We start from the raw sequence: 12,195 nt of genomic DNA, 5'->3' as shown, positions 1-12,195 counted from the left end.
ATTCTTGCGATCGCGCCCCACTACTGCGCCCGGCAAGGCTGCCGGGCCCTAAGCAAGGTTTGGGGGTGCCCAGCCGCCGTCTTGTCCGCACGTTTCGTAGCCCGGACGCCATGTTGCGTCAGAGGTTGCAACAGCGACAAGGGTCCCGAACCCGTCTCTGCAAACCTGCTCGGGTACCAATGCCCTCATCTTTTCACCCTCACGGCTCCCGCCCCAATTCCGATTGCATACTTCGTCTCCATACCATTTTACAATTTTCTGACCAAAGCTCTTCCCGCACTTCTCTTTGTACATACACCACCGGACCACGACCAGTAGAAAGCTACAATGGCGGACAAGACCACCGAGGAGAACCAGGCCTCTGCCAACGCCGAAGGCCAGGCCAGCGGCAACATCGGCGCAGAGGGCTCCAGCAAGAAGCAAACCGAGAAGAAGACGCCAAAGAAGCTAGGCAAGAAGCAGCCCGAGCCCCAGCAGCAACCCACTCCGGAAGAATCGCCCGATTCTGACGCGGACGCTGAGGAGCAAGAGCCCGAGCCCGAGCCTGCGCGCAGGCAATCCAGACGCCGTCAGTCTCGTGGCCGTGGCCGCAAGGGCGTGCCCGATAGCGACACCGAGTCCGTTACCCGCTCCGACGTCTCCGCTTCGGGTGGCCGCCGCAACCGCCAGCGCCAGAGGCAGAAGGGTCAGCAGAAGCAAGGCGGCGGCGGTCCCCTCGACGACATCACCGAGAACGTGCCCGGAGGCGAGTTGGTCGGCGGCGCAGGTGACATGGTTCAGAACACAGCAGGCAACGCTGTCAATCAAGTCGGCGACACGGCCGGCAAAGCCCTGGGCGGCTTGACCGGCGGCGGCGGCGGGAAAGAGGAAGAAGGGGAAGACTCAAAGGGCGAGCAGCTCCGGCTCCGCCTGGAACTCAACCTGGACATCGAAGTGCAACTCAAGGCCAAGATCCACGGTGACCTAACTCTGGGTCTTCTGTAAGTGTCCGCGCCCACATCTGGTTCCGGATCAGACGAAAACTGACGCTGAACAGGAACTGAATGCACAATCTTTCTTTCATTACCCGAATAGTTTAATGCACGATTTATGGAGGACACGGCTGTATGCGACTGGCGCATGGGGGGCTTTCTATGGTGTAATGACTTCTGAAATCAAAGAATGGTGTATCAGAAACGCAATGTGCAATTGGCTGTGTGTGTGTGTGTGTGTGGTCTGACGGGGTTCCGCAAGGCATGTGTAATTGTGAGTACTGATGCGGTCATGCTGCGTGAGCTCGAATTTAGGTTGATGTGATAGGCCCCGTCCCCACCGAAGGCTGTGTGGCTGCGTTAAGTTGCGTAAATCTTGGCAGCGGGGCGATTCCGGCTGCCGAGAAACGCCTGCATCAGGCCTCGATCATCGCGAGGTGGCGTTTTCCTTGCCGCCATCATCCATGCCAGCTTGACGCGGCCGTTTCGCCTGACCGGGAGCCCTTGCGGCGGACGCAACTCCATCCCCCGGCCGCCGTTGACGTCAGGCCCAAAGCCACCTTGGCCCGCATGCGCGATTTGGGCATGTGCATGCCGCCAGCCACGGCTCAATCTTGATTTGGCCCTGTCTGCAAGCTGCCGATTCCTGCTCTGAGCCTTGCGCCTTGCGGAACGTCTTTGCTGCTGCTGCTCTAGACCTGGCCTGCTCTCTTTCTCCGCCCTCCATCTTCCATCCTCCGTACCCTCATCCAAATCGCTTCCACGAACCGACTTCCATCACCTTTCCGCCCGCATATCACCTGTACATAAGGCCAGACTCCCCAATCCGCTACCATGGCCGATTCCGACTACGAGGGCCAGATGGCCGTCCGCGAGAGGGAGGAGCAGCCGCAGATGCGGACAGTGCAACAGCAGGAGAAGATGACGAACGCGATGAAGCAGCACAAGCGCGAGACGGGCCAGCAGTCGGCGCGGTCACGGTCGTCGTCGCGGCGGGCGCGCCGGCAGCGCATCCAGAAGGCCATGGACGAGGGCAAATACATGAAGACCAACAGCCTCGAGGCGCTGGAGGAGGCCGACGCCAACGGCGAGCTGCAGGAGATGCAGATGTTCGAGCGCATAGGCCCCGACAGCACCTCCATGGACGGCCCCGTCACCAAGGCCCGCGCCCTGCGCGGCGAGATCCCCATGCGCGGCACCAACCCCAACCAGCCCTACCGCCTGCCGCCCCAGGAGAAGCAGGGGTCCTCCCTCGACGACACCGACGGCCTGAAGCTGAAACTCGAGGCCAACCTCGACGTTGAGATCGAGCTCAAGGCTAGCATCCGTGGCGACCTCACGCTGTCTCTGTTGTAAGTTTACATTTCGCCGTATACCCCGCCCTACGTCACCCCTCCCCCGTCTCCCCAAGAAAAAAAATATGACGGCCTCTTATGGGCTGATTGTTGTAATCTTGGTTGTAGAGAATAATAACCCTCTGTACTATAGTGCGTGATCACGATGTGTTAACGAACGGACTTGATCTTTCTTTTGGTCCGACGACAGTGAATGAATACTACAGAATCTTTAATGAAATCATCCGCCTTTCTTGTTTAATCGGCCACCCCTTTGGCAGCCTTTATGGCAACCGCCGTTTTTTGTACAGGGTCCGCCGACGAGCAGCGGGGAGGGCATGTTTGGTTTGAGCGTTGGGAGTTTTGAACGGGGTCACTTCCTTGGGCATCTGGATTGATGGGTAAAGTTAGAAAATTCACGTCACCAATTCGATTCTACCCCTCTGTCTCTTATCACATGACTCAACCTTCCGGCTTCTACGCTGTGAAGGTACTGGCGCGGTCTTTTCTACGGCTAGTTGTTCTCTTTTTCTTCCTACGAACACGCGGAACACACAAGGCAGTGTGCAGTGCCATCCCTACGTCTAATGCCCTGATGTCCTTGTCGAAGCTGTCTCAGGCGTGTTGGACGAAGGTATAGCATTAGTTGCCCACGTTATGCCCTCAGCCAGACTGGCACATCACCCACCGTCACCACCTTCAAGCTCACTACTTGTTGCTACATGAAATCCCCGTCGGTCTCCTGTCACTCTCTTACCACCCTTCCCTCGACGCCTGACTCGACAGCATCACAAACTGATTTGTCGTAATCACCATCTCCTCATGGATGATATCAGCGCCAGGTGTCAGTTCGGTGATAGTGTCTTTGTGACATGCGCTGCTGGAGCTGCTGGTTTTGACTGGCGCGTTCTTCATATGCGGGCAGTTGGACTAACCATCAGGATGTAGATGAAGAAGCTCCAATGCTACAAACTTCGACCGTCCGCTGTAAGATAGATACGAGGTTATCACCGTTTATCCATGCTGGAGACAGCGTCTTCAAAATCCTCCAGCTCTATGCTCCGGCTGACTTTATCTCTCAGCCAGCGCTTCATGTCGATTCCAGGAAGCAGCCCCCGATCCCTGAGGACAATGTAGATGCACGCAGCGGTGACTGCCTTGGCGGGGAAGAAGTTGGCGAGCTGGTAGTCTTTACATCTGATGGAAACTTAGTGCACGATCTCCGTCCTGGAACCACTGACGTACGCGCCGAGAGCTTTTGCTCTGCAGTCTTTCGCTATGCCAGTCTCCATAAGATCGGCAATTCGATCTGCCTCCTTGTCCTCTTTGCTCCGGTCATCAAAATAGACTAGCGCGTCGGCACCGCCGTCGTTGACACCAAAGTCCCGCATTGCCTCGGTGAGATAGCCGGGCAGAAAGTCAAATGGCGTCGACACGCGCAACTCAAACTTGAGGATTCGCAAAAGGATCAGCTCATTTCGGACAAGAGTAGACCGGAGTGAGTCGTAAGCGGGCGATGGGCATTCCAGGGCGGCTGAATCTGGCGCTTGGTGCATCAATCGCCATGCTGGCCGGAGGAATTCCCTCACTCTGCGCGGCGCGTCCTTCGCCTTGGATGCTACAGACAGGCAAGCCAGCGCCAGCATCTGCCTCGGAGTCAGTGGCTCGATGATGGAATGGAATGCACCCTCAAGAGACGAACATGGTTATCGAGCCCAAGTGAGCTCTTCTGTTGACGTTGGAATTTTTGATACCTGTTCAAGAACACAAACGACATGGCTAGACATTCTTCAGGCCTTGAACAGTCAACGGGAGCGGGAAATGTGACGGCATCTGGAGACCCGAGACTTACAAGCGCAGGATGTCAGCCAGTAGTGTTATCATAGAGATAGCATCCATAGATGGCCCAGCTACGGAGGTCTCGCCTTTGTTTTGCATTTCTTCCGTGGTTTGGGCCATGCTTCGGAGAGAAAGCCGTAGTCACCTGCTCTTCTGAGCTTCAGGGTCTAGGACGACAGTTGGGTTGAAAAGTCCCCAAGGCTGACTTTGTACGTTAGTGGATGCAGACGAAGTGTGAGCTTTGACGGAGGCGTTGCAGGGCAGCGGCGTGGGAGATAACGCGAGGCTTAGTCAGTGATCAGACCATGCCTGATACGGGCGGAAGGGTGGCCTGCGCGTCGCTGCCATTCAAGCGCTTCTGCCTTGGCCGTCCATCCCACCTGTCACCTCCGAGGCAGGCGCACACTTCACGAAATCTCACCATCTGATGATTGAGTATTATGCTCTTTGCTACTAAGGGCTCACTCAACCTCTTTGTCCGGCGGAAACCCCGCCGTGCCGGGATCCGCACGTGCCCACTGCAGCAGCCCGGAAAGGACTATTAATCATTCCAATGCACACCATGGACACCACAGCCGATCTGAACGACGACGACACATTGTCCGCTCCATCCAACTGTGCCTCATCTGCTCCGACTCCGATAACGTCAACCTCGAGTTCGTTGACCCCAGCCGCCACATCTACTCAACCATCCAAAGAGCAAATATTCCCCACTGACCTGCGGAACTACATCCCGCTTGGTTTACTCATTGCGTCCGGCCAACTACGTGATTCTGGTGCTCCTGGATGTTGGGAAGAATTGGACCCTTCCCAAACAGAAAGCCTCACTAGCCTAAGCCCTCTTCTCCGAGACGCGGTCACCACTTTGCTGGAAGCAAGATGGATCCGCGTACAATGGACTCCATCTGCATGCGAATCCTCCATTATGAGGCTTTATGTTGTCCCTCATGACATTGCCAGGCGATCCATCGACCGCAATGTCAAAAAGGCGCGCGTTGCCCTGGCACACGTTGTGCAAGAGCTGGATGTCTCTGCGGACGTGTGGGCCGGCCATGTTTCCGAGGACTTACAGTTGGCGGGCAACAAATTCGATCCTTGGGCCACCGCCGAGGATTCGTCGCTGTTCTATTTGTTTAACACTCTTCCTTCGCCGGCCCCGGATCCCGAAAAGGTGGAGGACCCGTATGCGAGAACGGCCATGCAGGACATACTGGACCTGAGCATCTCAGGCTTGAGAGCGACGCTCTATCCGTTTCAAGCACGATCAACTGCTCTGATGCTTCAACGAGAGACTTCCCAAGAGCTTCATCTCGATCCACGCCTGGAGATCCGCAAAGCACCAGATGGACAAGAATATTACTACTGCCCCCGGGATGTCGAGTTCTTCCGCAGTCCTCGTTGGTATGAGAGCAACCGCTCAGGAATTCTTGCTGAAGGTATGGGCAGAGGTAAAACAATCATAGCCATCAGCCTCATACTTGCCACCAAGCATCACCTCCCTAAGATCCCACCAGAGTACCAGCCAGGGCCTCTAATGCGATCTGAGGTTGGCTCGCTATTTCAGATGGCGGCAGCAGCAACCGGTCGCCATTCGGTTCCATGGAGAGCAGCCATGGCTCGCCATGAAGAAGAGACTGGTGAAGAGCTGACCGAGTGCATCAAAGCCCTTACTTACAATCCTCCCCGCTACGAGATTCCCGCCGAGCCCGTGCGCTTCAACCGCAGGACAAGCCTCCCACCTCCTCGAAAAATGACCATGTGTAGCGGGACAATTGTGGTGGTCCCCAGGAACCTGCTTCACCAGTGGCAATCGGAATTACAGAAGCACGTGGAAGAAGACCATCTGAAGGTTTTAGTGATGGACAATTCCCGGATACCTCTCCCCCCGCCGCCAGAGCTGATCACTTATGACCTCGTCCTTTTCAGCCGGACTCGATTCGAAGCTGAATTCCGCGACGGCTCCAACGACCAAGGGTACCGCATGTCTTACAGCGTTCCGCCTCCATGCCAATGTCCATACATCGGTGCCACAAGAACCAGAAACTGCACCTGCCTGAAACCTGATGACCTTCACGACTCACCTCTGAAGCGACTGCATTGGCTAAGAATCATGATCGACGAAGGGCATAATTTCTCGTCGCCAACCTCAAACGCTGTTCTGGTTGCTCAGAAGTTGGTCAAGGCGGAGCGACGGTGGGTAATTTCCGGTACTCCGGCCAAGGATGATCTGCTCGGGGTTGAAGTGGACCTCGCATCGAACGAGTCACCCGGCATGGGTGTTGAGAACGATGCTCAAACACTGCGAGACACTGTCCTTCAGCAACGGAAATGCTATGGTGATGAAGATTCTCGCGGCACTGGGGCCTCAAAGAGTCTTGGGCAGCTTGCAACGCACTTCCTCCAGGTCAGGCCGTGGGCGGAGACGGCTTATGAGGAACGCGCAGATTGGATGGACCATGTGTATAGGCATACCGACAGGAACAAGCGCCGTACTTTCGACGCATACTCACAATGCATGAAGAAGTCCTTGGAGCAACTCATCATCAAGACGCAACCCTTCGACGTTGAAAGGGACTTGATATTACCACCTCTTACTCACCGGGTAGTAAAGCTTGAGCCAAGTCTGTACGACAAGATCTCCGCGAACCTTTTCGTCCTTGTCTTGACGGCGAACGCCGTCACCTCTGAAAGAACAGACATCGACTACCTATTCCATCCCCGAAGCCAACAAGCTCGGAACCAACTCATTACCAATCTTCGTCAGAGCAATTTCTTCTGGACGGGATTCAGTCAAAAGGACATCGGAAATGCAATTGAACATGGATGCAAATACCTCGTAAAGGAGGATGCCAAATGCTCGGATGAGGATAGGAAGCTCTTGACAGCTTGTATAGAGTTTGCCGAGCAGTTCGTCCTTACGTCGGAGAACTGGAAGGCCATGAGCGCCACGCACGAGGTGGGCCTATTTGTGAAGTCCTGGCCTGGCAACACCTCGCATGCCTGGGCGCTCGGAAAAGACCCTCCGGAGCTCTACGGGGTTGCGCAGTTACTGCAGGCTCAGGCGCACATCAATGAAAGGCTAGGGGACGATCCGATGGAAGGGTTTGAGGGAGCTGGCGTTGCTGCCTCTATGGACGCATACCAAGCAGCTGAGATGCACGACAGGAAAGCCGATGCCGCCGAAGGAGAGGTGAAGATGGGATTGCCGTCTTCGAGTACGCATGTGGAAGTCAACGTCTCCAAGCTTCACGCACCGTCGAAACAGCACGTGGCGACTCCGAAAACAGATGGTGGGAAAGGCGGGAAGAAGGCATCTGATCCAGCAAAGAAGAGCTCAAAGTGAGTGTGCGAGGTCTCATTACGGATTCCGCATAGAACTAACCAAGTAGCAGGAAAGCAAAGACAGAGAAGAAAGCTTCTGCTGACACGCCGCGAAAGCGTCCTAGAGACAGTGGCATCGATGTCACGAGCGACTCACCCCTGAGCAAGACGCAGATCATCGGGACTGTTTCGGCCAAGCTGACGTATCTGCTCGGGCAAGTCATGACATACCATAGAGACGAGAAGATCCTCGTCTTCTACGACGGAGACAACGCAGCGTATTACATGGCTCAATGCCTTGACCTGCTTGGGGTGGCCCACGAGATCTACTCGAAGGGTATCTCAAACGAACTCCGGTCCAAGTACATTGTCAACTTCGACAAGGACCCGACGCTCAGAGTGCTCCTGATGGACGTCCGGCTCGGAGCGCTGGGCCTCAACGTCAACAAGGCGTCGCGCGTCTACTTCATCAACCCGGTCTGCCGGCCGAGCATCGAGGCGCAGGCGGTGAAGCGTGCGCACCGTATCGGCCAGACGAAGCCGGTTCACGTGGAGACGCTGATCCTGAGCGGCACCGTCGAGGAGGCCATGTTCGAGCGGTCCAAGGCCATGACGCGCAACGAGCACATGGAGGCGAAGACGCTGGAGGACGACCAGAAGATCACCGACATCATCAAAGGCGCGCGGTTGATGGCTGTGAGCCCGGAGGAGGCGGTGGGGGAGTATCAGATGGCGCCGCTGAGGAAACCCGAGCAGCTGTTCGGTAGGCCGGGTAGGGGCGCGTTGAGAAAGCTTGGAGGCTTTTCGCCGCCGTCGCCAAAGAGACGGAGGAAGGATGGGCAGTCATCACGGGTAGAGCGAGATGGTGCGAAGAAGACGGTAGCTTCGCCATCACAGGAGCGGCAGAGCAGGATGGCGGTGGAGGGAGACGGCTTGACAAGGGCGTCGGCGCGCCCAAGCCTGTTTGGTGGAGGTGATTGATCTGGCCTATTTTTCCATAGTGATTTTCCAAGAATCGCCCAGAGTAGTGCAGCGGTGTCAGCAGTGGCGTTTGCGGTGCCTCGAGGGCGGTTGATTCTCGGAGAGGAGCGGAAGGATCAAAAGCCGTTGGCCAACGTGCATTCTTTCTTTCGACCTCTCTCTGCCTCTCTTTTCTGAGGCAACAGTCATCAGTGTCTTTGAGTCATCTCGCAGCGGCGGGGCTATAAAGGCTTGCCTCGATGGCTGCGCAGCAAGGCAGACGTTTGACGTTACACCCCACTCAGATGCCCATGCTGACAAGCTCGTACTCGCAGCCATGCAGCAGCATACAGCTGACGATCTGCCTTCGACAGGCATTGTGCAGAGCCAGAGGATGGAATCCTGACGGTTGACCGAAGCCACAGCCAAGAGCCAAGACTGACGACCAGCGCGAGGCCTCCTCCTGGTCCGTATCCGATGCGCTGGGTGGAGACGGAGTCCTCGAAGTCGAAGTCCCGTGGGTCAGGCCGCTCAATTTCCATGGGATTCAGGCGACAGAAGAAAGACGGGCTCGATTGCTGCTGGATCGACTCGTATCGGATGCCTGACACGGCCTCGTTGTCCTACCATGCGGCATCCATTACTTGACCCTCCCAAGCGAAGGATGCCGGAGCGGATATCTCATCTCGAACGGGCAGCTGCTCGGGGAGCCTTGGGCCTGCGCTGAGTCCTGGAAGGCGGCGAGTCAGGAAGCGCAACAGCGGCGAGGCATCAGGACTGCGACGGTGTGGGTGCGATCGGGGACTGAGAGGCGACACAGCGGACGCGGTTTCGGCAGCCCAAGGTGCAGGCGCCCTGTTCATCTTCGCCTCGGCCGCCCTTTCCCTGGACGGGGCGTTGGTCCGCCTGGGACGCGCACGGCTCCGGCGTTATCGCGCAATCGATGGTGCGCGTGGCACCTTCCCCGTAGTGCCGAGCAGGCGGCGGCAATCAGGACAAGCACGACAAGCACGACAAGCACCCCTCAAGCCTGCGCCAACCGCCGTTGTCCAAGCCCGCCCAGCCCTGATTGTATCCCAGCCCGGCCCTGGTGGCGACGGAGCGGCCCTGATGGCTCTAGCCAGGTCTGGGGCGCAATTGACCGCGCAACGTTGCATCCTAGTTGCTGAATCAACATCGTTGCGTTGCAAGATAACGCCCAAGAGTGGCGTGCTTGAAACCGGCGCCGGAACCGAAACCATGGGCTTGCGCAGCTCGCAGTCGCCGATGCGGACTTGTCCGACGAGATTTTCCAATAATGTCGTGCTACTAGTATAATAAGAGCCCTGGCTTGCGTTGCCTACTTCTCGCTCGCCAGCGACGTCTTGTTGACCATCGCCCGCTCCGCCCATTTCTGCCTCCAGGACCGCAAAATGTGTATGTTGATCCACTACCAGAACGGCTAGCCTCCTGGCCGCTTGCTAATTGCTGGACAGCCGGTCAAGGAGAACACATCACGACCGACGTCCTGTCGTCGCAGCTCCCCAAGCAGGCTGTTGATGGCAATGCTCGCAACTCCCTCGCCCTAGGCGATGGAGCCATCGAGCGCGAGAACTCGGTCGACGAAAAGCAGCTGGACGTCCACGTCAGGCCCGCTTCGTCTACCGACGATGGACTCCACCCAGCCCCGACCGACGAGGAATCGAAGACTCTCCGCAAAGTCTCTGACAAAATCCCCATGGTCATCTGGCTCCTCTGCATTGTCGAGTTCTCCGAACGCGCCTCATACTACGGCGCCAAGACGGTTTTCTCCAACTTCATGCAGTACCCGCTGCCCGAGGGCGGTAAGGCTCAAGCCGTGCCTGTTTAGCGTCTCTCAAACTGACCGTCTTTGCAGGAAATGGAGCCGGTGCGCCCGCAGCCGGCACCCAGGGCACCGCTGGTGCGCTTGACAAAGGCCTTCAGTTTGCCAACGCCTTCGTCCTGCTTTTCGGCTTCATGGCTTACGTCGTTCCCATCTTTGGAGCCTGGATTGCCGACACAAGATGGGGACGCTTCAAGACCATCGTCATCGGTGTGCTGGTCTGCTTCGTCGCCCACATCATCATGATTTTTGGCGCCCTGCCCAGTGTCCTGAAGGCCGGAAGGGGCCTGGTTCCTTTCATCATCAGCTTGCTTGTCCTGGCAATTGGTGCTGGTATGTTTTTCAAAACACTCTCGCCCGCACTTTCCTGACTTTGAGAAGGTCTCTTCAAACCCAACGTCGCTCCGATTCTCCTGGACCAGTATCAGTACCAGAAGCCCTTCACTCGTGTTCTGAAGTCGGGCGAAAAGGTCATCGTCGACCCCGAATCGACCATCCAGCGCCTGATGCTAGTCTTCTATGGTGAGATGTTGTGCCTCTCTCGTAGCTTTGGCCCGTATACTGACTGATGTAGCCCTTATCAATGTCGGCGCCTTCTTCGCTATCGCCACAACTTATGCTGAGAAGCGCATCGGTTTCTGGCTGGCCTTCCTCCTGCCAACAATCATCTTCATGCTTCTGCCTTTCCTCCTCGCCTTCCTGTACAAAAGGCTGATCAAGAATCCTCCAAATGGTTCCGAACTCACTCAAGTGTCCAAGATCTGGGCCATCGCGGTCAAGCAGAATGGCGGCAAATTCTGGAGAAAGGGCTTCTGGGATGCAGCCAAGCCCTCGGTTTTGGCCGAGAAGGGCATCACCACGTTTGCCGGCAAGCCTATCGACTGGAGCGACAAATTCGTCGGGGACGTCGTCCGTACTATCGACTCCTGCAAGATCTTCCTGTACTTCCCCATCTACAACCTCAACGACGGTGGTGTTGGAAGCATCCTGTCGAACCAAGGTCAGTAGATAACCACAAGTCTTCGTATACACGTGCAACATTCTCACTTCCCTTCTCCCCTTTTAGGCTCCACCATGACCACCAACGGCGCGCCCAACGACCTCCTCAGCAACTTCAACCCCATCGTCATCATCGTCACGGTCCCGCTGCTCAGCCACGTCATCTACCCAGCACTGCGCAAGTACAACATCCGCTTCGGCCGCATCTCGCGCATCACCTTCGGCTTCACGCTCGCGTGCATCTCGGGCGTCATCGGCGCCATCGTGCAGTGGCGCGTGTACGAGACGAACCCGTGCGGCTACCACGCCACCACCTGCGCCGAGGACGGCCGCGTGAGCCCGCTCAGCATCTGGCTGCAGATCCCCAACGTCGCCCTCGGCGCCCTGTCCGAGTGCTTCTGCAACGTCACCGCCTACGAGATGGCCTACTCGCGCAGCCCCCAGGGCATGAAGTCCCTCGTCATGGCCATCTTCCTCTTCATGACCGCCCTGTCCTCCGCCCTCGGCGAGATCCTGACCCCCGCCATCGTCGACCCCCATCTCATCTGGGTGTGGGCCGGCCTCGCCATCGCCCTGTTCGCGCAGACCGTCGTCTTTTGGTTCAGGTACAAGCACATCGATAACGATGAGTTTATGACGTACGAGGACGGGAGCGAGGCGGCTTCGGCCAGTAACAGCACTGGAGCCGACGAGTCTGACGATCGCGGCAGCGAGAAGAAGGTGTGAATGAGAGCATTGGAGGATGGGGGGTTGGGGGATGAGGAGAAAACCCGAATATAAAAAAGTTTATCACATCAGCGATCGATCCGCTTACAGGGGGTGGCTTTTCCTTTTTTTTTTTTTTGGGTGCTGAAGGGAACGGATGAATGGGTCACGAGTGTCACGATGTGTCTACTGCCATATTCTGTCGAAAATACCCACGTGTCGT

At 56.8% G+C, this 12,195-nt stretch overlaps 5 protein-coding genes across 5 annotated transcripts; 4 read left to right on the top strand and 1 right to left on the bottom strand.

The window, feature by feature from the left end:
- Positions 1-327: 327 nt before the first annotated feature.
- On the top strand, positions 328-1,043 carry BKCO1_1400057 (glycosyl transferase family 2 protein; the record flags this gene model as incomplete). The annotated part of the gene is made up of 2 exons (XM_020271134.1): positions 328-980; positions 1,037-1,043. 2 exons carry the CDS (start codon positions 328-330, stop codon positions 1,041-1,043), a joined length of 660 nt encoding a protein of 219 aa, XP_020132200.1.
- Positions 1,044-1,805: 762 nt separating this feature from the next.
- Positions 1,806-2,327, top strand: BKCO1_1400056 (integral membrane; the record flags this gene model as incomplete). The annotated part of the gene is made up of 1 exon (XM_020271133.1): positions 1,806-2,327. The coding sequence occupies one exon, from the start codon at positions 1,806-1,808 to the stop codon at positions 2,325-2,327; it is 522 nt and encodes a 173-aa protein (XP_020132201.1).
- Positions 2,328-3,312: 985 nt separating this feature from the next.
- Positions 3,313-4,264, bottom strand: BKCO1_1400055 (cyclin-l2; the record flags this gene model as incomplete). The annotated part of the gene is made up of 4 exons (XM_020271132.1): positions 3,313-3,502; positions 3,551-3,951; positions 4,008-4,101; positions 4,158-4,264. 4 exons carry the CDS (start codon positions 4,262-4,264, stop codon positions 3,313-3,315), a joined length of 792 nt encoding a protein of 263 aa, XP_020132198.1.
- A 442-nt stretch (positions 4,265-4,706) lies between these two features.
- On the top strand, positions 4,707-8,446 carry BKCO1_1400054 (snf2 family helicase; the record flags this gene model as incomplete). The annotated part of the gene is made up of 2 exons (XM_020271131.1): positions 4,707-7,483; positions 7,537-8,446. The coding sequence occupies 2 exons, from the start codon at positions 4,707-4,709 to the stop codon at positions 8,444-8,446; spliced, it is 3,687 nt and encodes a 1,228-aa protein (XP_020132199.1).
- Positions 8,447-9,837: 1,391 nt separating this feature from the next.
- On the top strand, positions 9,838-11,993 carry BKCO1_1400053 (ptr2-domain-containing protein; the record flags this gene model as incomplete). The annotated part of the gene is made up of 6 exons (XM_020271130.1): positions 9,838-9,841; positions 9,901-10,248; positions 10,302-10,601; positions 10,650-10,790; positions 10,843-11,268; positions 11,335-11,993. The coding sequence occupies 6 exons, from the start codon at positions 9,838-9,840 to the stop codon at positions 11,991-11,993; spliced, it is 1,878 nt and encodes a 625-aa protein (XP_020132204.1).
- Between the last annotated feature and the right edge of the window lie 202 nt (positions 11,994-12,195).

The sequence above is a fragment of the Diplodia corticola genome, assembly GCF_001883845.1.
Source record: "Diplodia corticola strain CBS 112549 chromosome Unknown scaffold14, whole genome shotgun sequence".
In the NCBI taxonomy this organism is placed as follows: domain Eukaryota; kingdom Fungi; phylum Ascomycota; class Dothideomycetes; order Botryosphaeriales; family Botryosphaeriaceae; genus Diplodia; species Diplodia corticola.
Note: the sequence above shows the minus strand (reverse complement) of the source record. Positions and strands in the feature narration are given on the sequence as shown.